Source organism: Talpa occidentalis, unplaced genomic scaffold, assembly GCF_014898055.3.
Source record: "Talpa occidentalis isolate TD23 unplaced genomic scaffold, MPIMG_talOcc4v2.1 talOcc4.13, whole genome shotgun sequence".
NCBI classification, from domain to species: domain Eukaryota; kingdom Metazoa; phylum Chordata; class Mammalia; order Eulipotyphla; family Talpidae; genus Talpa; species Talpa occidentalis.
In genome coordinates, this window is record NW_023601322.1 from 88282051 (window position 1) to 88307914 (window position 25864).

Genomic DNA, 25864 nt, shown 5'->3' on the forward strand with positions numbered 1-25864 from the left:
ATTTAAAAGCATGACAGTTATGCTCCTTCTTCATACCCTGGGCTCGGGTAGAACCAATGGTCAGTTCTTGAATTTCGCGTGTTGTCATGTCTTCACCACGCTTGCTTCCCGCCCCTGGCTTTATCCTCCTTCCATCTTGCAGAGATCGGAGGTCAGCCGAGGGGAAGCCCCTCCACGTCCCTTTTTTTGAGCCGAGCCTTCACCTCTTTCCCTCGCTGCGGATGAAGGCAGCACTGGAATGGTCTTAAGCAACTCCCCTCTTTCAGCATTTTGGGGGGGAATCTCCAAGGTAAAGTCCCTCATGCCTCCTCGACAGCTCTCCCCTCCTGTGTTCAGTCCCCAACAGTCCCCACTTCACCCAGTTACCCTCTCAGGCCCCCTCCAAAGCCTTCTCTCAGACCCCCGCGCAGTCACTGGGTTCTACCTTCTCGGTACCCAGCACACAGAGCGTCCACCCGGTGCCAGCTCCCTCCCCTCTGGCCTAGGTGGTCTGTGAGGGCCTCCTGGCTGGTTTTCCAGTGCCCAGGGGCCCTTCACAAAAAGATACCAGGGAGTGTGTTCCAAAGCACGGGCAGCGCCCCCTCTCTCATACCCAAAGCCCTTCAGGCCCGTGCCCAGCAGTCTCCAGCAGCGAGTCTCACAGGGCTGCCCTCAGGCAGGGGCGGGCAAGGCCTGGGAAGCACTTGGGGTGAATTTTGCCGGCCTAGAGGCTCAGGATTTAAAACTCTCATGTCTTCGTAAGTCATTTACTTCCATTTTGATCTTCTTTAGATTTCCATGATGCGGCTAAGAAAATGCATCAGCTTCCGTGTCGGCAGGTCAGGATGGAGCCTCAAACACTGATCATCTCCCTTGGGAGCAGACTCAGAGGCTTAGCTCGGCTCAGCAGCCAAGGAACCGTGTCCAACTGGAATTTAATAATGGCATTGCGTTTTGTGGATTTATTTAGAGCAAGTAATAGAGGTTTACTATTTACAAAGTAAGTTCCCTTTTAGGATAAGGTATTCCACTGCAAAGCCAGGGAAAAAAAGGACGAAATCTTGCCATTTTTTGACAACAGGGTAGAAATGAGATGATGCTAAGTGAAAGTCAGAAGGAGAAAGACAAATTCCAGATGATCTCACTCAAGGGGAATCTGGAGAAACAAAACTAAGGAACAGACAAAACTAAGCCCTAACAAACCCTGGAAGTCTAACTGCAGAACTGAGGCTACCAGAGGGAGGGAGGAGATAGGATTGGGGGGCCCTACAGTCACTGGTAGAGGGCTCTAGGGGATCTGGGGTGGGTGCGGTGTGCTCACATCCATCTGAAGACGTGCGAGCCTATTCTCCTAATCACACACAGCGTTGCAAGCCAATGGGACCTCAGGAAAAAACACAACTCAACAAAGCACACAACAAAAAAAGCACTTGAAAACCAAACAAAAAAGAAAAGTTTTCAAGAGAGATCAAGGTGAATAGAACACAAGTTCTAATGAAAAATAACAACTGGTGACACAGACGTCATGACGGAAGGTTCTCGGGACCAGCCCCGTAGACTGCATCCAGGCTCCTGTTCTCCCTCACGCCATCCCGAGTCAGCTTCTCCTCAGAGCGACGCCTCTCTGCCCGTGACTTCTCCCCATGCCGGGCTGCTCCCCACCCTGCCCTGCTGTCCCTCCGTCTGTGCAAGCCTTCCTCACTTCCTTGCTCTTTGGAATTTTTGAGGTCCCAAGTCAGAATCTTCTTCCCTGGGAAGTCTCCCCTCAGTTGGATAGTAGGACTTCATGAGCCGTGTGCTAGTCCTGGGTGGTGGTTCTTAGGTCGTTCCCGCTCCCATTTAGGTTTGTGGACACACTGACCTCGTTCTACTGTACAGGCCAGGAGGACAGAGACTGACCATTTTTCATACATGCTCCCCACAAGCGAGCAGGAAGGTCAAGCACATACTGCAAGTGAGAAAATGGGTGGGGGTTTTCCAGGTCATCTCAATGTTGTCCTGAGACTCATTTGTGGCAATTTTTTTTTTTTACTTAATAAGTGAGCACCTCAGTTGTCTTCATATAAATAAGGACAACTCTAACAGCTGACGAAATCCCCACCTGCTCCCCGAAGAGGGAAGCCATTGATGAATCTCACGTACACTCAAACAATTCCGCTTTCGGTTTATCTTTTTTTGTGAGATGAGTGGGTAGGGAGCTGTGTACCATGCTCACCAGGGCCGAGGACTTAAAAGTTAGCACAAAGATCAAAAATAAGTCACCGATTCTCCCAACCACCCACTGCTTACTGACCGCGGGAGTTCTGTAATGCTTGGTGCCAGACATACAACGTGGGCCACGAAAAGACCACTTGTGTACTTCTCTCTTCTGACTTTATTTCCCAGCGCATATGATTTGTGATTTTCTCTCCTAAGACAGTATCTTCCCAATCAATAACAATGCCTCTCCACGGCTCATAAAAGTATGAGCTTGAATGATTATGAAAGTGCTAATTCATCTGCCTGGTAAAATGCCAACCCACCTTCATGGAACATGCTTTCTGAGCAATTCCAGGCACATTTGCAGCATCTATGGGTCTCTGGAGACAGTGAGTCTCTGGAGTCTCATGTCTGCAGTGCCCACGGCACCTCCAGGAGACAACACAGTCTTACCAGCATGGCCTCGTCCCCCGGCGACCACAAAGACTGATCTCACACTGGTTTGAAGGGAACTGAAATGATAGTGCTTAAATGATGTGTGTGTGTATGTATGTGTGTGTGTGCGCGCACGCATGCGTGTGTAGATGTGCATGCCTGGATGTGTGCTGGCACATCTGTGAGCCTGTATCTGTGTGTGCGTGTATGTACATCGTTAGAACAACCAGGCCTCTGGAGTCGGGAAGAGACAGCCACACATCCAGCTTCTGCTTCTGTTACCCTGGAAGACCAGGAACATCTCAGCAGTCTCCTCAATATGAAGACACCATCTTGTGCCACACACGATCTCTTTCAGATTGAGTCACTTTCTCCCTCTGTGCCTAGTGGTCATTTCAGAAATGCTGAGCTGGAAGGGTTTTAGCAGAAAAACTGGGAGCCATAGGGCACTCCCCCCGTTGTGCTTCCTTTCCAAATATCTTAAGACCATTCATCTCAATTTAAAAAAGATGGGCGAATCACAGATACATTCTTTTTTAACTGAAGCAACTTTAACAAGCCTTCATGATGGGATGGCTTTTCTCTTTTCTGTTTTACAATGACATGTAAATATGTTGTATCACCAATGCCCCCGACTCAGGGTTTTCTCTTTTCCAACAAAGGCCATTATTGAGGCTGTGAGAGGGAGCTGCGATGCAGGATTAAATGAAGGCTAGTCAAGGCTATGTGCAAAAGAGATTGCAAAGTGGTTAAGACAGAGCTGGAAAGGTACAGAAATCTGCAGCATTCAAAAAATAAACTTGTTTTGAGAAAGAAGCGCCGTTGCAATTTTTAGTCACATCCCACCTATCTGTCTTAAGTAAGAAAAATGTGTCCATCAAAAACATTGGGAAAGAAAGGGAAACATTATTTTTACCGAGCATGAAAACCACCACCAAATGATGGGTTCTGGGGCCACAGCAGGCACAGCTGAAATGAGATGCACCTATAGCAAGTCTGAAGAATCAGCTGGACTGAGGAAGTGAAGAGGGCCAAGCTGTGATGGGACAGTCAAATGAAATTTGGGGAATGGGTTAAGACAACTAAAGGCTGTCACTGGAAAGGTACAATAATCTGCAGCAAAATCAGGTAAAAGTACCATTAAATGTCTGGATCTCCCATAAAACATGCCTGGCGAGTGCTTTCTTCCTTGAATATAAACATGTCATCACAACCATGATCCTGACCCAGATACCTAGTATCTTTTTTTAAAAGATTTATTTATTCATACAAACACTGAGGTACAGGCCAGAGGTGCGGGAGGGCGAGAGGATTCACCAGAGACAGAGCAGGGAGCAGAACAGGCAGATGGACCAAAAGCATTGCTGAGGGGAGCAGCGGGTGAGGCAGGAGAGGTCTACCGTGACATGTGGGTTTCTCCCTGGCCATCCGGGAATTGAACCCATGCCACAGAGGCTGCGTGACAGGTTCACAGCGCTGCGCTCAAACCTGCGGCACCACCAGGGAGGCCCCAATACCTAATATCTTTGCCACACCGTAGCTCCTTCCTTTACAATCTTCTGAGAGATGAACATTATGTTTCTGCAAAAGGCAGTAAGGCTTAAGAGAAAGTGCATGCAAACCTCAGGAGAGGACTTATAGAGGCTCATATAAGAAATCAAACAGGAATTAATTTCATCTCTTGCTGGTCAATTTCTCCTGCGTTAAGTGACACAGGCTTTACTGGATAGAAACAGTCCTGCATTTGGCAGCAGAGGCCACAGGCCACTCGACACTCCATTACATAATAGTAATAAAGGTGGTATCCCCCTTCAAAGGCAGGCAGCAAGGAACCACTTCGTTCCTAGTAGCTGCATTTGCAAACAGAGGAGAACACTAGCAGCAAGGCAATCTTAGATTATATTCTAGTTAAAGGACATTCATCCTGCCAAAATTCAAAGACTGCTTTTGGAGGCTTCGATTCTACATCCAACCCCAAATCTGCCCCATGACTTCCAGAATGGATTTCCTAATGACACAGACCTCCACTGACTTCCCCCAAAGCCCAGGAGATGCCACGCCTCAAGAGAGCACAGCACTTCTTCAGTACCTTGTTGCATTGGTCCTGGTGGACAGAGGACATAGCTTTTGACAGTGAATATAAAAATGATTTTTTCTGGCATCTAGCTAGTGCTGGTCAGCACAACTTAGGTGATCATTAGACCCAAGGCCAGTGTTTGATCATTGCACAAAAAAAGAAAAACAAAAAACTAGCTTCCCATTCAGCCTAATATTCTATAGTCATTATTTGTGAAAGGAAGTAAAAAAAATGCCCAACTAAAGTCGTGACAAATATATATTCATGGTCTGAACCACACATAACATTTGAAAAACCCTTTGTCATCCATAATATCACATTGTACTTGAAACAAATATGAAAAAAAATGATGTTGCTTTAACATGGGGTCAGCAAACTTGTTCTGCAAAATGCCAGACAGCTAATATTTCAGGCCTTGCAGACCTCAGTCCATCTGTCACATTCACTGCTACACCCACCAGTGAGATGAAAGGTAAAGACTGTTCTTAGCTCATGAGCTGTTCACAATCAGACAGTGGGGCCTGGTTTTGCTCTTAGAGTTATCATCCCCTACTTCAGATGGCTCAGTACACTGGAAAAACATCAGGTTCATTTTGTCAATTCTTGATGCTCTCTGTGTCTGTATAACAACGATCACTAAGAAGCATCAATTAAAACAAAGACAAAATCACATAAAATCTCTAGTCAAAAGTGAAACTGGGTAAAGGGCCAGGAGAAAAACTTTTACTGTCTAGTGGTGACCTGTTCAATAGGCTATTTGGAACCCTTCAGGGGTGTGGTCACTCACAGACAGGGTTGTCTGAGGAGGTGAAACCTGGTGGTTTCAACCGCCCCAGGCTTTTCCCCAAAGGCCCTGGTGGGGCTTCTTAGCATCTCTGCAGGTCAGGGCTAGCAGCTCTTGCTGGGTGCACTTCTACCAGGAGGAGCAAAACTGGCTGTCTGCTCTGCCGTGGGGCTTTCAGAAGCACCCACAAATTTAGAAGCACACCAGGAACTAGGCTGAGTGGCAGGGGGGATGAGAGCAGGGATCTGTGAACCCCAACTTTCAGGAAAGGAAAGCTGGAAGGAGGTTCCAGGGCACTGCTGTCCTCTCGCTGCAAGCTTCTCTGTACTGTGGAACCCTTGTTACCACCGCCAGCAGAGGGGGTCTCCTTCTGGCTCCTCTTTGTAGCCACATGGTTAGTGAGAGTCCACTGGAGCCCGAGAGAGAAGACCAGGGAGCTCTGTCAGAAGTCTGGGTGCTTGACAGAGGTAACCCACACTTGCAGGCTGAACTCGGAGAGGGGTTTGGTGGGTGCTGTCCCTCGCCTGTCACATTCCTGTGAGCCTTCTGCTGCCTGGCCTAGCACCTAGTGAAGCCTTCAGATTTCCAAGACCAATGTGTCTGCAGTTTTTGAAAAATCAGCCAAGTGCTACTTTTGCTGCTGCTTCCAGGAAATTTTAAGTTAACAGAGGCCGTCCTTAACCTTTGTTTGCTTACTAAATAGTAAAATTCTAATTATTTGCAAATGACTCCCTTTCTAGATGATGATAAAGTTGAAGAATTTGTTCCACATTTAACACACACTGTACCTAATTCGTGGTGCTCTTTCTAATGACCCTGGGGATTACTTTAATACATGAAGTCACACACATGTGACCCAGATATGAAAGAGCTCTGGCCTCTGCGGGGATCAAGATGCTGCTAAATATGGCCTTTCTACTCAAGGAGTTTCATTCAAGTGGGGTGCTCACACACAGGATATCAAATGCCATAGGTACTCAAAGAATATCTTTGAACTGGAGGAAGAGCTCATCTAACCAAACTCAGGATCAGATAAAAATTTTGAGCTTATCATGCCAGTAACTTCTACTCTAATTGCCTTCCTGGTTTTTCTCCAGACGACACCAAATTTCCTTCATTCCTTTTGCAATCCAACCATCCATCACCACATACCTACCCACCCCAAGCCCTACCCCATATGAGAAATGGTAATGGTCTTGGTAGAACTGAAAGAACAGAGATCCATAGGGTACGTAGGAGGGTGGTGGCTGAAAAGAATAAAAGCTACCAGCATGCTACATCAGAAATGGAGAGCATTTAATCAGGAGTATAAAACTTGACGGAGTGGCCTCTGATATCACCCATACCCACAAATTCCTTAGAACTCATTTAAATAAAACCGAAACATGTTACTCAATGGCACAAACACAGGTTCAGACTGTCTACCATCCTGATGGCAGAAAGTCTGGGAATACTCACCCATTTCCAGACACAGGGTGAGCCAGGTATTGTAAGGACAGGCTGTCACTAAGTGAATCATGACTGCTGGCCACAATTGGTCTCTCGGCACAGGACGCTTCATTTGGTGATGCTGTACCCTCAGGGACAGAAACATAAAGGGACCCCAAAATAAAGGTGGAAACTCAGGATCATTCTCCATAGACTCTATTATAGGCCTGGTTGAGTTCCAAAACAAGAGAACTCATAATCACTAATATACTCAACATATGAGATACTGCAAATGTTGTTTTAAACCAAAAAAAAAGTCACCCAATTTAACTTTTTAACCATCATCACTGGCAAAACATATTTTCAGCCCACCCAACTTGACCTGAACAGTCTGTGGCATCCACGTTTATCAACTACAGGTTCAACTTGCCTAAGAGCTTCTAAAACTACAATGCCAACATGTTTTTAAAAATCTTTTTAAGTTGTACCTGCTTCTTCTGGAACATCAAATACAATAAACTGACATGATGTATTTCATGTCACACAGAAAGCTTTTAGAACCCTACATCTATGAGCGGAGACCTGCTTGGAAAGATAATGAGCAGCAGTCACTCAAGTCTCTCGCCCCTGAGCCACTGTGGAGGACAGAACATGAGGTACCAGCAGCATGTCCCTGAGCCTTGTCTTCTGTCACTGGACACAAGCTATGAAGCGTAGTCCCAAGGGTCATCTGGGGGACAGGGCTGGGGAGAGCACCTCCCTGCCAAATGCATGACTGACAAGTGCCATAAAATCCAGCAAGGTCACATAAAGGGAGGCAGGAGCTTGGTTCTGAACAACCTCTAGCTACATCCCTAAAATGGGGCTGGACATGTTACAGATATTTGCCCTGTGTCGTGAAGAAAGTTGTGGATCCATCTAAACAATTACAGCCTTAGATGGAGGAAAAAAAGAAAATCAAGACTTTTGAATATTTCCATTGGAAGAAACTCAGAAGCATCTTCACCCTAAGTGAAAAAATACAAGTGTCCTCTGGACTGCAGTTTTCCTTGCTACTATGGCCTTCAAAGCAATGCAAGAACTACAAGGATTTTTCTAAGGTTTGGAAAAACAATCTCCCCGGTCCTTCCTCTCATTACTAGAAAAGCAAGATTCCGGGGTAGGATGAGGATAGCAAGGAGGAAATTAAGATGAACACAACAGACTGTCCAGGTCCAGTTGGATGGGCTGAAAATATCCAGCAAAATTCCCTCTTTGAAAGCAGAAAAGTTAACAAGAAAGTCATAGGACTCGCATTACATGGACTGGCTTTTTATTCTGAGTGGCTTTGGATAGTAAGGCCGGGCTGATTAAGGGGAAGTCAGAACCACATGGCACCAACAGGTTCAAAAAAGACAAGAATGAAAATATTTACAACTCACAGATCTGCAACCGTAGAAAGAACTGGGAACCAAAATTTACAAAGAACTCTTAGAATTTAAAAAAGGCCTTACTTTGAAATGGACAATACAAGTAGATATTTTGTCAAAGAAGATATGCAAGCACATGAAAAGGTATTCTCTATCATTAGTCACTAGAGAATTATAAATTACAGCCATGATGAAATACCACATATACTCACCAGAATGATTATAACATATAGTCATATATTTATGTAATCTTAAATATATAAAATAATCAGATAGATTCATAATGTGATATAACCATATATGGGTTTATATGTCTCTCAGAAGATGGACACACACACACACCCTTCTATCAGACAGTGTTATCAAGAATGTGATAAGAATGTAACCCTCTTCCTTAAAACACTAAAAATGGATCTACCACATGATGCAGCCATTCCACTCATAGGAATCTACTCAAAGAACACAAAAACATTAATTTGAAAGGAAATTATCTGTTTACCACAGCCCTATTTACAATCGGTAAGCTATGGAAACAACCTAAATGCCCCAACACAGGTGAATGAATGACGATGTGGTGTCTATACACAATGGAACGCTACTCAGCGATCACAGAAGATAAACTCATGCTATTTGCAACAACATGGATGGAGCTGGAAGGGATGATATTAAGCAAAGTAAGTCAGAAGGAATAAGATAAATATCCAATGTTTTCATTTATAGGTGGACTACAGAGAAACCAAATAAAAGGTCAAGATAAAAAGACAAAACACAAGCTGACCACAGATCTGAGGCCTACTGCAAGAGAGGGAGAGGGAGGGGTGTAAAAACAAGGGAGGGAAGAGCACAAGGGACTGTGGTGATGGATCACAGGTGCTGTGGTGGTGGAAGAACTACAGGGACTACACCTGAGGGGAGAAATCAAATACTGTCCAAAACTTAACAGTGATGTAAAAAAATAAATTTAACAAGAAATAAAATAAATTTAAAAAAGAATGGCCCCCTCATATATTGCTATGGTTGGTGGTGTATCTAAGAGGACTCCCTCAAGACATCTACCTTGCAGAAACAAGAACATTTCATACAGACTTCTGTACCCAAGTACAAAAAAGTCAAAGCAGAAGAGCTAAATGCACATCATTTGGTGAATGGATGAACATAACAGTGTACATCCTGATAACGGCACCATTCATCAATAAAATTAGGACTCGTGACGATAATGCTGCAACATGGGTGAACATCAAGATATTTAAGCTAAGTAAAAGAAGCCAGGTGCTAATGGCTATATTAGCTGATTCCATTTGGAAGAAAGGCTCAGCAAAGCAAATATGTTCAGCCAGCCAGCATGTTAAAAGTCCCCAGGGAATTAATGTTCATGGGGACCAGAGATCTTTTGGGGGTTATGGGGCTCTTTCAAACTCAGTAGTAATAAGTGCACAGCTGTAAACACTTACAAAAGCCACTGAATTGTGCATGTAAAACAACTATGTAAATTATACCCCAATAAAGTGGTTCAAAAAGGAAATCCTACAAGGACGAGACTCCTGTTTTAAGACTTGAGCCAAAAAATGATGGTGAAACTCTGTGTGAAGTTGTTCGAGTCCTTTACTTCGTCATCAAACATTTATTGAATAATGACCATGTGCTTGGACTGGCATCGACTTCACCATGATCCTCGGTTTAAATATCAGACGACTGGGCCTTTTCCAATATCCCTAGGAATTTGGCAGTGATCAGCCTATTTATTAATCCATGAGCTTTTGAATCAGGGACAGAACAGGGTTAGAACTGGCAGAGTGGGAGAGTTCAAGGATTCACACCCCCTCCGCAGGGCCTCAGGAAGCATACAGAGACAAAAAACTGCTCCACCCGTGGGGAGGCAGGGGCAGAAGCAGCTCATCCAGTCCTCCCCAGGGGGGCCAAGCCAAACAGCTGTCCTCCCAACAGCACATGCTCTCTACTCCAGCGCCAGCTCTAGGCTTCAGGTCTGAACTCCACCTCGTTCAGTTTCCTAGTTGAAGTCTTGCAGCACGAAGCAGGCCCATGCACATATACACAGGTCATCAACATTTAACATAATTGAAAGTGATTTGCCCCAACTCAGTGAATGTTCAAAAATCTGTCCATTTTATGGCATGAAAAAAAGCATTTTGTCTGGAATTTCTCTCTTTTAATGCTATTTTGAAAATAGCTGATATTAAAAATAAAGGAGATGAACTTCCAAAAGAAACAGAATGTAGAGGGCCTCCCCTGGTGGCGCAGCAGTTGAGCGCTGGGCTGCGAAGCTGCCCGCAGAGTCTGCAGCACTGGTTCAATCCCCGGCCACCAGCAAGGGTCCCACATGGCACGCAGACCTCTCCTGTTGCGCCCGCTGCTCCCCTCAGCAGTGTATTTCGTGGGTCTGCCTGTTCTGTTTCCCCCTCTAGCTCTGGTGAATTCTCTCACCCTCCCACACTTCTGACTGTATCCCGTGCTTGTATAAATAAATAAATAAATCTTAAAAAAGAAACAGAATTGAGAAAATGCTGCAGGCAAGTAAGGCACGCTTGCATTTTCTCCAACCAAAGCCCACGTATATTTAAGAAACATTAATTTTCTTAGTGACAAGAGTTTGACTGTCAAACAGCTACATTTAGCCTTTATGCTCTTTCTTTCTGTCCAGCACAGAGGCTCTAAAGCTGAACTGGATGGGAACTGTGCACGGGCCATGCCTGCACCCAGCCTGAGGTGCACATGCGTGCTCCATGGGGTGTTCAAAGACCAAAGACTCAGGCCCCGTATTCCACAAGACTTCTCTATCAACACAGCATCAGGATGGGGAGGTGAAAGAAACTGACTACTGGGCCAGTGAAGTTACATTTCTGGACTGTTAGGCTCTTCCTTCTCATCTGCTTGAATATAATCACTACTGGTATTTTTCAAGCTGCATTTTTCAGATCAGGATGTCAAAGCACCTTGCCAACAGATATTAAGCTTCATTGTTCTCTCAGGAGACAGACTCAAAAAACAAACCCTATCTATGCAGGAATGAAGAATAAACTGAACTGGAGAGTACTGGCTTTTCTTGAAGACTTCAATGACCAATTTATTTGGCAAACATTCTACTGAGCGCCGATGCTCAGCAAGTCACAGATGTGTGCTGAATGCTCTCGAACTGCTGATGTTTATAACTTGAAAGGGTCCATTTTAAAGTTGTGACTCATTTATGAGCCTGAAAACGCTATATCCGGATGTATGAATCAGACCCTGGAAGTGTAAGTTTACCAAGTATTACATTGCCATCAACCACAAATTACAAATCCATTGATGAAATGCTCAGTTTACTTAGCAACAGCTGAAACTTGAAGTGGTAAGAAATAATCTAATTACCCAGTATACTCTAATAAATCAGAGGCAGGATGTTCTGAGCACTGCCATGCATATTTTATGACCACTTGTACAACTACTGAAGAAATTTGATCACAAGTAGCATGTTTCAAATTTAAGTACATCAACAGGAAAAAAAAATCATCTCTGATGGCCAAGGCTTAAAAAGGAGGCTGCCTTGGACTGGGTCTCCTGAAAACGTGAAATAAAGTCATGGATGGCAGATCAAGAGAACAAGTAAGAGCTTTAAATCTAAGAGGCCACTCTTCACATTCTCCTACAGCAGGTCCTCCATGAATAATTAAATTATACAGAAACAAATGAGACTTTTGAATTCTACCCATCTCTTCCTTCTTGTAAAACTGGCTGATGGCACCTTAAAAACAAAAACAACCAAAACTTTTTGAAATGAGAAACTTGAAGATTAGGACGCAAGTCATTTAAGCATTCTAAACCACTTAGTCCGTGTTGACACTTAAATGTTCAGTTTCATTTAGAACCATGCCCTATACAGAGGCTGTCACAATGGTCTGACTAGTAGCTAGATACAAAAAGGTAAATACCAGTTGAGGGGAAAAAGGAACCCTCTCATACTGTTTGTTGGTGGGGCTCGTCCAGCCCCTATGGGAAGCTGTGTAGAGGTTCCTCAAAAGACTGAAAATAAATCTGCCATATGATCCCACAATTCCACTCCTAGGGATCTACCCAAAGGACACAAAAACACTGATTCAAAAGGAAACCTGCACTCCTGTTTATTGCTGCATTATTTACAATAGCCAAGATATGGAGACAACATAAATGGCCCCAAACAGATGAATGAATGAAAAAGATATGAGGTATAGACACACAAATATACACACACACACAATGAAATACTACTCAGCAATCAAAAAAGATAAGCTCATGGTATTTGGGGCAACATGGAAGCTGGAAGGGGTTATGCTAAGCAAAAGAAGTCAAAAGGAGAAAGATAAATACCAGAAGGTGTTCTTTATATGTGGAATACAGAGAAACCAAACAAAGGGTCAGACAAAGACAAACTTTAAAACCAACCCTTTAAAACTGACCATAGGTGGGAGGCACCACAGGGGAGTGGTGAGGACAAAGCAGGGGGGCCAGTCAATGAACTGTGGTCAAGAACTATGAGTGCTTTGGTGGTGGGAGAGCTATGGGAACCACACCTGACGGAAGAAATCCTATATTGTCAAAATATCCACAGCGATGTCAAACAATGGTACTTCATTAATGAAAAGGGAAAGAATTTTTTTTTAAATGTATTTAAAGTGGCACTAAGTAAAGGAGTTGAGTAACACATGACTTGTTACTTAGCTGTGTGTGTGTGTGTGTGTGTGTGTGTGTGTGTGTGTGTGTGTGATGTCTTAGACTGAGCTCTTAAGAAGTGAACAATCATTGATGAATATATTGTTGGAGGTATACAATGATCTCCAAGTTCACAGCACAACAAAAGAAATGAAAATACGTGTTTAGGAATGACGATATGAAATAAATTATATTACCCTTTTACTTATTCTGTTTTTTCAAAATATGTGAATGCTATATGACACTATAGCTGTTCTACATGTTTGTGAAATAGTTTTGTATATACAGATATACAAATGTATGTGAAATTTAATGTCACCTCAAAAAGGAACAGATAGGCATAACTGTGAAACACAGATGCTTTTCTAAATGATAGTCTCAGATGCCAGGCCTGGTCTTATATTATTCACTTTGTGTCTAGTCATACCTGGCATTCTGGTTTCAGAATTATTTCTTGCCATTTTTATTGGTAATTCTAAAAACAGAATTGTAAAAGGACAATCATCTAGGTACCTAATTTCTCTTGTTATTCATATCTTCAGGATCACATGATTTCATTTTATAATGAGATTTTCACTCCATGAAACAGTAAATAGAAACAAAAAAAGAATGGTAACCACTGGAAAGCTGAATTTCTTGGACAAAACAACTGCCTTTCTATACTTGGTTTTACTGGTTCTCAGCAATAAATATATTCATTATGCCATACTATGACCAAGATTGAGATGCTATCCAGGACCCATGTTGAAAATAGAGTGGAACTCTACATAAGTCCTCCATTAAATGATGCTAAAAGGATGGAAACCTATGTAGTTACAAAATATTCTCAGCCAGCAAGGGCTTTCCTTAGCAACTGCTCCGCCAACCCGAGGTCAATATAGCCAATCCTTATGCTAAGAGCAGCTATTTTCCACAAAATTTATGATGTACATAGTTTTATTACGGGGTGTGATTTAATTGTAATACTCCATGATAGACTATGTAGTAATAAAGGGAGTTTCAACTGCACTGTAGAAATCATCTTTCAGGCAATTTTTTTAAAAAAATGTATTGTAAGACACAATTAAAGTCTCATTTGACTAAAGAAGAAATAAAACATAATTTTCTGACACTGAAGAGTAGATTCTAAACACAACTGAAGGTGAGGTCTATTCCTCAGGTTGTCTTTGAGAATTTGGAAAATAAATAGCAAACTGCTAGTTTTTAATGATAGAATCTATTTTTTCTAGCAAAAAAAAATATTATTGAGGTAATACTGGTTTACAGCACTGTATGTATTCTTGATACATTTAAAGTGCAGTTGAGATTATTAAAAGGTATTCAAAATAAGAATTCACTTCTCTAATGTCTCCTCTGGAAAGAAAACAAAACTTTCTTAAACTACCATTTTAAAGAAAGATTTATATTTATTTACTCATGCATAGAAGAACTGGGGTATAAGTCAGAGGTGGGAGGGGGGGTTGAAAGGATTCACCAGAGACAGAGTAGGGAACAGAAGAGAAATTTTTCTTGTAACTAATGAATACTAGCTAATGCATACTTCAGTGCTCTTACAGCTAGAGCAATAAGATAAATAAGAAAAGGAAGTTTACTGGGCCACTACCATCTTAACTGAACAGTTCTTTCCAGAGACAGGAACAGAACCAGCATTTCCAGTTCATCCCAGCTTCCAACAGCACCTGCTCTTCAGACTGGTCACTCTGGCATCAAAAACTCAACTCAACTTCCCCCCTCCTTTCTTCTCTCCATCCCAATCTGGAGCCCTTCTCGCACCTGACAAAACTTGTAGCAGAAAGGAACACAACACAGTGAGCAAGAGAATATTTCTTTAAATGCTCAAATTGTGCAGAAAGCTGTGATCCCTTTTTATCCCCAAGCATCAGTGCTACCATTTTCAACTGTGTTTCCCAGAAGACATGGTCACATAAATACTCTTGGATATCCCCAGTGCACATTCACGTAGTCAATGCTGGAGAATCCTTAGATCAAAAAAGAAACACAAAGTTCATGCTGTTCTTTGTGGCATAGCACTAGCCCAACTGCTGGTCCTCACCTAACCTCCCTCAGAAAGTGTCGAGGTTAACACTCTGGGGAGAACAGCTGCCTATGGTCCCTCTACAAACCAGGGAGGCTCAAAAGGTATGAGGATAATTCTTAGTTTCTGTGATCCCAAGGATCTGTGATCCCAGATCCTTCTAAGACAGAAAAAGCTCTGAAGTTTCTCCTGATAGATTTGATTATATGCCATGGCGCAGGCAGCCCTGAACAGAAAGCTTAACAGCACCGGGCCACACTTCCCACACTACTTCAGAAGAGAGATCTTTCCAGGACTTAGATCGACCTCAACACAAGGCCGGACCAGAACCAGAGAGAAAAGGGACACCATGGTCTGATCTGGGAAAACCTCCCCCTGACTAGCTTAGGTCACAGAAATAAGGCCAGATACTGTCTACTCTGCTTCCTCCTGTCATTCACTCCTCCCAAAAAGGGAAGGAAGTGGGGGGAAGGGAGAGAGGGCAGGAGGGTGGAATAGGGAAAGAAATTTCTATTACCTACAGGGAAACCACAAGTGTGCTCAGCCAGGGTAAGTAAGATGACCAGGGATAGATGCCTCCTTTGGGATGCCCTCACTAGTGGAGGCCATTTTCCAGAAACCTGTAGATGTGCTATGCTCAGTGCAAGGAGGGGGATAAGCTGGCAGGACAAGTTTTTCCAGAAAGTCATCTGCGTCCCTCTTTCTCAAAAGCTTTCCCTTTCAAAATATTCTTAGACTTTCCATTAACAAAGAAGAAAATTTCCATCAGGGGTAAAACTCCCTTTAGTAAGGAGAGACCGAAGAGGGAGTTGGTGGGAATTCATTTGAATCCAAATCCCAACCAAGTGTCACTTGAAGTGTTTAGGAAGTCACAGAACAGGCAGGGGGCGAGAAAAGAAATATCCAAAGAAAGAAGAGATGCAGCTGACATCACATTCAAAATTCCCAACTCTGTGAAAAAGAAAATCTTTTTACATCTTTGCATCTTAGAGTCACAATCTGGACATTATATGCAGCAAAATAAGAAATCTAATGAAAAATCAAATAGGAAAATGCTGGGTTTTTTTCTTTTACACATTTGTACAAGTGTAAAATGTTACCTTTGGAGGGGGAAAGCTTGTCCATCCGTTCAGTGTGTAAATGAAGAGACAACAGCAAAATGATAAGAGCAGGCTGGCGTGAACTGCATGAGTAGGACAACTCCGGGTCCCAACCCAGTCTGGTCTTCCTCCCGACCCAACATGCCAGGGATCTGTTCCTTCACATAATAGCTGGCAACACTCTCATTTGTGATATTAAATGCACAGTTTTCACTTTAAGTGCTTCTAATCATCTAAGCATACCCCAAAACACACAAACTCAGGGCTGCTAAGAAGGCCTGGCCCAGCCAGCCTCAGGCTTTCTGTATTTAGTGGCAATAGGTTAGAGCAGTTAAGAGGAACCACTTTTTGAAAATGCAGTCTATGACACATGCACAGTTTGAGGCTATTTGATTTCATGAGCCGTTGGGAAGCAGCAGATGCCCCAGGGACCTCCCTACACCTGTACAGATGATGAAGCTGCTTTCCCGCCCACGGTTAGGTTGCTATGCATACCTTGTAAGAGTAATCTTCATCAACTAAATAGGTGAATCCACTAAGATTTTCCATATTTATTCTTCAAACTTTATAGGGGCATCTGCTCCGGAAAATATCATAAGCCTCTGAATACCAGGATTGCTAGGAAACAAAGCACTACCATAAGGAGTCTACCCTTCTTTAAAAAGAAAACTTTTATTCCTCATATGCCAAGTTCATGGAGGAAAGGTCTACTAAAGGTTCAGAAGCAGGATACTGAAAATTAGACTCTACAGAGTGTGTGGTAAAAGTTGGTGGGTTCCACAAACGCTCTGGTCTCAGCTTTCCCACCAAGCCCCCATAAGGTGATGATGATTTTTAATATAAACAAACAGGGTAAGCCCACAAAGACAATGTGCATGAATGACAAGACAGTCATAAAGAAAGTAGAAACTGAAGAGCTAATGGACAACTACTTTACCTGGCTTGAGAAGGGCACCTGCAGGACAGCAGTGGTAGAAAACACTACATACAAACACGCTTGCCTTAAGAACCAGCCTCAGGTTCCCACCAGAGTCTGGACATCAATGCCTCTGCAACTGCAGACAATGGCAGAGTCTGAGTATGGGACAGGTTCAAATGCTGCAGACAAGAATTTAGCCTCCTTGATTCCTTCTTCACTCTATGAGGCTGGATGTGTCTTTTGCCAGGGTAGCAGAAGTATGGAAGTTTATTGTTTACAGAGGGTCAGATGTCAGAGTATGGGTATCACACACTACAGCGAGCAGGTCTACTATAGTGCAACAAGGAAAATTAATGTTTGCATGTTACCTTTGAATTCTCAGAACACTGTCACCCAGGTTTCTACCATGTTGGCAGGACAGTAGAAAAGACCTCCCAGGGGCCAGCTGGATTGTTCAGAGAAAACAGGAATTATGTAAAGAAACTGAAAGAGGAGTCCTGGGTTCGCCCCCCACCCCAATCACCATTCAGGGAAACCCACATTGGATAAGCTTCCAATCAGCTCTCAAGTGCCTCTTAAGTATACTCTTAAGTATGGGCAAACAGTCAAGCCTACATAGATATTTAAGGCAAGTTATTTAAATAGAAGCCAAAATAAATGCAAAACAAATCTTTGGGAAAACCAAAAATATACAAAGGTCAAATCTTTCACAAGTTAACATCTCCAGAGAAATAAAAGAGTACCTCTATGAAAGATAAGTGTGGTACTATATATATTTTTTTTTTAACATGGGCATTCAGTGATCAAAAATGAGATACCAGAAACTAACACATAGAGAAAAGAAATAAAAAATCCCAACAAAAAAAGTTTAAAGAATAAAACTGAGCTTCTTTTCCATACATAGGGCAAAAACAGAGATGGACAAGGGTATAGAAAAAAGTGAGACAATTAAAGAAATACTACAGGAGGGCCTATTGTCAAACAATAACAACCACAAAAAAAACAATCATGAAACAAATCAAGAAAATTCCCAAGAACTGAAGAACATTAATTCCAAGATTGAACAGGCCCGTTCAATCTCCTGTACACTAGATTAAAAAAATCCATGCCAAGCTGTGTCCTTGTATGCAATTTTAGAACACTGATCCTAAGTATCTAGAAAAAAAGGATTAAAAAGATGAAAAGCATCAAACTGCTAGATCCAATATTCTGGAGGGGAAAGTGATTTCCAATCTAGAGTTTTATATCTAGCCTGGCATTCTATTAATCAGGAGAAAAGAATAAAGACTACCATTCCTGTAAGGACATACAAAGTATCTCTCTTACCCATTGTCTTTTCTTAAAGTTGTTTGAAGGTGGATTCTGCCAAAATGAAGAAAGAAATGAAAAAAGGAGGAGAAACAGGCTCAAGAAAAAGGGTACATGCAAATAAGGCAAAGGAAATCACCAACCTGATGGATAGGCAGGTTAGACTGTCCCAAGGATTATTCCTTTAAGGTGAAATTGATCAGTTGCCCATATAGTAATCATACAGAAAAAGGATCTTACATACTGTGTAAAAACTTAGGGATGATTTCATGGTAATTAGGTAGAAAATCCAGCAAATTAAAAAATGAGCAAGCTAAGCAAATAGAATGAGGCAATTATTAATTCCAAAGGGAAAAAAGAAAGCAAAATAATTATAGTATATATACTATGGGGTTCAACTACAAATGCAATTTACATACCCCTAATGATATAAACATGGAATATAGAGGAATGGTTTTTATGTAACCTTTGGGGGGATAGAAATGACTTTGCAGGGTTAGGGTTAGAGAGATGATGGTTATATGTGAGACCAGTGAAAGGAAATTAACACTCCAACTTATATATATATATATATATATATATATTGAAAAGTTTAGATGTAGGAATGTACACAATTTCATCCAGAAACATAGAAAGTAATTACCTAAGGAATGTCTAAAAGAATTACACAGTGACTGTTTCTGGGAAGTAGAATTGGAGGAACCGTAGGATAGAGTGACTATTTTTTTTGCAACAATTCCCATACAGATATCTTTCTTCATTAAACATTGTGGCTATATTACTTTGATTTTCAAAACCTAAGTTAAAAATAATTAAAAAATAAAAATCAAGACCAACAGCCTAACATTCCACAGTTCTAGACCCTTCTAGGTCATTCCTGCCTAATTCTGATTCCATCTAGAATTTTGTTAATGAAAGTCACATGAGTTTCACCTCCTCATGACAGAGTTCTTCCTGCTTATGTAATAAGCTATTTTTGTTTGCTTGTTAAATGGCAAATTTAACGTCAGGCTTCCTGAACAGCTCCTGAATTCTAAGAAAGTCTTGCTCCTGACCACCAGCATGTTAGACAATAAAACATACAGTACCCCTTTTCATTAATTATTGACAAATCAATAAATATGCACACCAGTAACTTCCTTATCAGGTAATCATGTGAAACAAATATAAGCAGACATCACCATCAGCACACCGCTCTGAGAAGTCGCCTCAAGGGCAGACCTCTTGCTTCCCCACCTTCCCATTGGATTTCAGTCTCCAAAATAATCAACACTTACAACCAATGAGTCACCAAAAGGACTCAGTATTTCTATCAAACTAACATTTCCAATAGAGACACCCCAACACGATTTGGAGGTCTCCAAATTTCAACAAAGATTCTAAAAGGCAGCCTCTACTGAAAACCGATCAAGTTGGAGAAGTAAATCATCATGTAAAGGTACTGCTGTACAGAAAAATCCCATAAGCTTTGTCACCCTCATTTAAAAGCATCCCCGGGAAGGATCAAATCTTACGAGACAGTGACTCATTACAGGTGTCGAGTCCGAAAGGTGTTCTTTCTCCCACCTTCAAGAAGACCATATGGCAAATAACGTTCTCAGGAAAAGAAACCAACTTACCTTTCACAAGCTCGCACAGTCCACGCGGCAATTATCCATAAGGAGATACTAAAAACCAAGAGCACAGTTCCCGGGCAGATAGTCATTAGAGTCTTCATAACAAAACGCGTATTGAAGTTTATCTTATTAAGTGCTCCAATGCTTCTAGAAGAGGCATCAGTGAAAAGTTTGCTATGTAAAAGCATGACTCTGGCAATAAGATAGAGTCTTAAGAACATTGGTATAGATAAAATAATATCCACATCAGCGGTGGTGGTAGATGGGGCATAGGAGAAGGCAAGCCGGGCCGTCCACGTGAATGTGTAATTCCCAGGTATGGGGTGAATCGCACACACCAGTATTTCCAAGCAGATGAAGAAAATACGCTCGTAAGTCATGGCTATTCTCCAGTCATCTGCTCCATTGTCCACCATGAACAACTGAAAAAATAAAGTAGAAAATCAGCTTCAGTATGGCAGGAAGGGTCCAAGAGGGTTAGTGCAAATTTTGAAAACACATGAAAGATGACTTTCAGCAATCGCAGCAAGCTAAAGGCTAGATCCTTGAAAGGTGGGCCAGGTACACTCTTGCTGGGATTTGTTTTCTTTTTTGGATTTTTCGAACATGGTCGTGGCACACTAGGAGACTTTCATTTATTTATTTTAAAGATTTATTTATTTATTTATTTATACAAGCACTGGGTACAGTCAGAAGCGCGGGAGGGTGAGAGAATTCACCAGAGCCAGAGCGGGGAGCAGAGCAGGCAGAAGGACCGAAGTACACTGCTGAGGGGAGCAGCGGGCGGCAGGAGAGGTCTGCGCGCCATGTGGAACCCTTGCTGGTGGCCGGGGATTGAACTGGTGCTGCAAAGGCTTTGGGCAGCTTTGCAGCCCAACACTCAACCACTGCGCCACTAGGGGAAGCCCAGGAGACCTTCATTTACAAAAGTTAAAACAGAAAACTGCCTAGATTGTGGTGTCTGTGCCCCTGGGTTATATTGCAGGAGCATTGGAAAATAGGAGGCCAGGACCAGGCAGTAGGGCACCGCCCCACCCCCAGAGGAAATCCAAATGGACTTGCTTTATAACAAGCTGTTCTTGTCTTTCAGGGGCTGGATCTAAATCCGCAGGCACTTGTAACTGTGTTCTCTGGGCAATCTATTTAGGGTGCCCTGCAATCAGTCAGACCCTACAGTGCGCACACGCACGAGTGTTCTTACTGGAAATCGGATTCATGGCTTCAGTGAGAAAATCACAACAGAAAACATGCAAATGTGCAGAAACCTATCTCCCAGCTTCCTCACTACACTCTCTCTTTCTTCTATCCCCTCTTAGTCTTCTCCTGGATTATTCATTTGTTTTCAGCCTTCAAAAAAGACTCTGAGCTCTTGTTGTCATTTCTTCATACCACAATTGAAAAAAAAAATCAAAAAGGAAAAGAACAGAAATGACAGCGAGAGAGAGAGAGAGAGAGAGAGAGAGAGAGAGAGAGAGAGAGAGAGATTTAGAAAGAAGAGTGTTTCCTCTTTTCCTTGACCTTCTGGTAACCCAGCCCACCAGGCACCTACAAACAACAAGAGGCATGTGGATATTGGGGTGACATTTCTGACTGCCATGGTGACTATTGGGGGCTCCTGGCATTTACAGCCAAGAAGTCAGGGGTGCCAACCAATGGAATTTCTGGGAGTCATGTACAAGAAAGACCTGTCTGCCCAGAATGCCAAGGGCACTCACCCCACTCAGGAAGGGGAGACAGTCTTTGCGTTTGGGAAGCAGCCAACTTCAACAGAAAGCACGAGATGAAAGCAACATAAGGCACGACAGTGTGTTTAAGTGGGTGGCTAAGCAGGCTTGAGGGCTGGTCTCTGAGATGGCAGGGCTGGCCCTCTGCTCCTCTGGAACCGGTAAATCATAACCCCCTCTCCCACGACAGGATTACCAGCCCCCATTCTACTCAGCGCTTCTTCATGTCATAGCTACTTTCCACACTATCATTCAAAGCAGCCACTATCGTCAGTCTTACTTTTGAGGACAAAATTGCCACTCTGGTACCTCAAGGAGATGGAGGCTCAGAGGACTCATCGGAAACAGAGCAACATGTTGACAACAAATGAAGCTTTTGAAAGATAATGGCTGCCCCTCTGCCTTTAACATAACTCTTCATCTGGAGACCTTGAAGTGTCTGACACGTACCAATGATAATAAAAATCCTAATTTCCCAGTTTCCAGCGAAGAAACAGAACATCAATAAAGCAGGCCAAGTCGGCCTTAAAAATACTCTTGCCGGGTCTCACCACTTTAAGGACGACATTGCATAAATGACTTGAAAGACACACAAAGGACTGTGCAGATACGATGACAGTAGCCTCCTATTTACAGCAGGAGTATTTATGGAGAACTGCCCGTTTCTAAAGGCGTGTGACCCCCAAATTTCTTCAGACATCTGCATCCAAAAGATTGTCTCTCTTGATCTCGTCACTTTGAGAAGCTATGCATGCTGTCACTGCTCACTTTGGGAACGGCTACCAAGGCCTAAGAAAAGGGGTACTGTCACGTAAGAGGGGGACAGTCACATCAGGACGATTGTTATTTAGAACCACATCTCCACTTGTACCTAAAATGGTATTACCCGGTTTGATGGTCTACTTTCTTCATCACACTTGGCTGGGAACGACTTGGCTAAAAACCAAATCCTTCCCCAAAGGCTAAGGATCACTGAGTCTGACAGTCAGAAGCTGTGGTGCAGATTCTGAGCGGAATTCCTGGCCAGGCTTTCCCCACCTGGATGCCGTTCTAGGCTGGGGCACCCCGACGCAGAATACGCACCTGCCCTTGAGGCCCATGCCAGTGTCTCCCCTGCAAGGACCAGCTCTGCGTCCTGTACTCACGGTGCAATTGCCCCTTTCACCCCCTCTCCTCTCTCTTTTCAGACCACTTTCCCTGTCTCCTCTGCTCACACCTAAATGCAGGGGCCCTCTGCAGTCACTGAGATCCCTTCCCCATCACCCCAGCATGCTCAGCAGCCTCCCCCTTGACCTTCTGCTGTGCTGGCCTGTGACTTCCAACCTGGGACCTGTGGGTGGATGGGGGCCACCCGCTCAGCTGAGTCCTTTCATGTCCCCTGTAGTGGCTCCCCCATGCCACCTGCTCAGAACCACTCTTCCTCCTCCGGGACCCCTCTGCTCCCTTCTCTCTCAACATGCCCTCTCTTGGGCCCCCAAAGTAACCCCCAGCCAGACTTACCGACATCTCACCCTCTTCTCCTTGCCTTCCTTCTCTTTCACTGCTCTTGTCTAAAGCCATGTTACCCCTAAATGTAGGTCTCCTGCACCTAGACCCACTTCCTACGCGACCTCAACGTCGTATCAGCTGAGGATCAAGCCGGTTTAAGTGCCTACTTTCACTGAAGACAAAATAACACGAGAAAGGACCCCCGCTGGCTCTGCCTGCCCGAGGTGGTGTTCATGTTCTCATTCTGCTTTCACCCCCCAACACCCCCAGGACTTTTGTCTTCCTCAACCCACCAACACTACCCTTGTCAAAGTCACCGCAGATGGCCTAGTTAGGAAACACATGCCTTCCATCTTAGTTTTTCCCTCACTTGAGCCATCTGTCATTCATCACTCCTTCCTTCCTAAAAGCAGTTCTCCAGAGGTTTCTGGGACACCTTACACTCTTCATCTGCTGCCACTCACAAGGATCCAGCTCAGTTTCTTTTTTCTTTTTTTTTAATTTATTATATTTTAATTATATATATATATTTTACCTCATTTTTCATCTTTGCACAATGCATGCATTTTCATCTTGGTTATAGTCCCCCTACAATTCCCACCCTCCTTGTTTTGATCCTACTCTCTCCCCCCCACCACCAGGAGTGTGTCTCTGGTGTATAGTTGCTTGTTGATTTTGATTTTTACTCAGCTCAGTTTCTTTAACACACAAGTACCTTCCTCTCCCCTCTCCTAGAGCCCCTGCTCTGCTAAGGCCATTCCGAGTCTTCCTCACTCTGCCCTGTCCTGGTGATCAGCTCCTGCCTCCCATCTCCGCTGACAGATCCCTCCTCCTGGGAGCTGTCTTCCTCCTCTGGTGCCTCCCACATGTTCCTCGGGGAAGGCCATTACTCTCAAGAGGACAGCCGTTCAACACCCCTTCCACATCCGGCATGTCCATCTTGTCTACCTCCTTGCCAGGCCCTCTGATCACAGATGCTGGAATGTTCTAATAATGTTCCTTTATCTTTGGACATTGTATCTTAGGACCGGAAGGTCTTTTCAGCTGGCAAATTCTTACTCCAAACTCCCCGGCCTTCCTGTTTAGAACATTGTCCGTGCCACAGTCACATCTGCAGACCTTCTCCTCGCCCCACTGTGATGCCCGTATGTGCCTCTTCCTGGTGCTGTCACAGAGGACGAGGATTTCTTTACAAGAAAGTCACCACTACTTCTCAGTGAGGCTCCTTGGGGACACGGATGATGTCTACCTACTAGAAAACAACCAGTCCTTCCTAAATCAACTGTCTTATTATTTCTTATTAATACTGACCGCCCCGAATCACTGAATGTTAATGTTAATTACAAATGCTGTGACAGAGGGATACTAATGCACCACTCAAGAGCAATAAATGAATGACATTTTTGAAATGTAGTGCCCACAGCACAAAACAGGCTAAGTCACTGCAGCAGCAGCATTTTGCAAAACCACAGGACACCGACAGACTACCCTCCATCAGTGACTTCCCCAGAAAAGGCATCTATCACGGAGATGATGCTTTTTATTATCAACAACTGAAATGATATCAATTTTGGTTTCATTTGACCAGAGAACACATTTCAAGGTTAAAGTTAAGAAAGAAAGATTTGTGCCTCGCCGGTGGCGCAGTGGTTGAGCATTGGGTTGCGAAGCTGCCCGCAGCCTCTACAGCGCTGGTTCGATCTCCGGCTGTCAGACGAGGGTCCCACATGGCATGCAGACCTCTCCTGCCACCCGCTGCTCCCCTCAGCAGTGTACTTCGTCAGTCTGCCTGTTCTGTTCCCTGCTCTGGCTCTGGGAATTCTCTCTGGGAATTCCCTCCCGCGCTTCTGACTGTACCCAGTGCTTGCATAAATAAATAAATAAATAAATAAATAAAATCTTTAAAATACTTTTAAAAAAGAAAGAAAGAAAGGACTCTGCTTTACCAGAGTCCCTGCCCTTAGTTGTGGCTCACTCACCACCCTCTGACCCATCAGGCCCCTGGGCACTACGTGCCATGCACTGCACCGCACATGCGAACGGTGCATGGAAATGCAGGCGGGGGGGGGGGTGCACTAAAGGTGGGAGTAGATGGGCCTAAGCCCAAGAAACAAACTCACGCCATGAAAGGAGGAGACTCAAGAAAGCCCTCTTAGAGCAGTTTAATAAAAAGTAATTATGCATGTGGCGCTGCAAAGGAGGAAACAAATAAGAGATCAAACAGAGAACAGATTGGCAGTGACAGCAGATGTGGTCATCAGGAAAGACATCTGGAGAAAAACCACTTGAGGTGAGACCCGGGTTAAGAGCAGAGCAGTGATGTCAACAGCCAGGACAAGAGCAGCCTAGGAGAGGGCTCCTGGGGAAAAGCTCAGCATGCTTAAGGAGATAAAAGTGGTGGAAACTTAACGACCAAGGGGCAAAGTGAAAGGAAACCTGCAAGGTCCTGTTGGCCATGGTATCAGGCCTGGATTTCATCCCAGGTGTCGTGAGGAACCCAGGCAGGGTAGAGGCAGAGTCATGACGTGGCCTGATTTATAGCCTAAAGGGCTCATCCTTCCTGCTATGGGGAAGGCAAAGTAGAGAGGCAAGGATGAAGCCAGGAACCCAGTCAGGAAGCTCTGTTGTCTCTGATTGGTTATCATTAGTATTCCCATGACCTGGACCAGAGAAGTGGGGG

The 25864-nt window shown here is 43.6% G+C and overlaps 1 protein-coding gene across 1 annotated transcript in view; it reads right to left on the reverse strand.

Annotated features, from left to right (window-relative positions):
- The window catches only part of KCNN2 (potassium calcium-activated channel subfamily N member 2), a 330773-nt gene that overhangs the window by 69743 nt on the left and 235166 nt on the right, over positions 1 to 25864 (reverse strand). The window contains exon 6 of the mRNA XM_054694516.1: positions 19976 to 20394. Coding sequence (XP_054550491.1) covers positions 19976 to 20394 — 419 coding nt within the window. The remainder of the gene's footprint in view (positions 1 to 19975; positions 20395 to 25864) is intronic.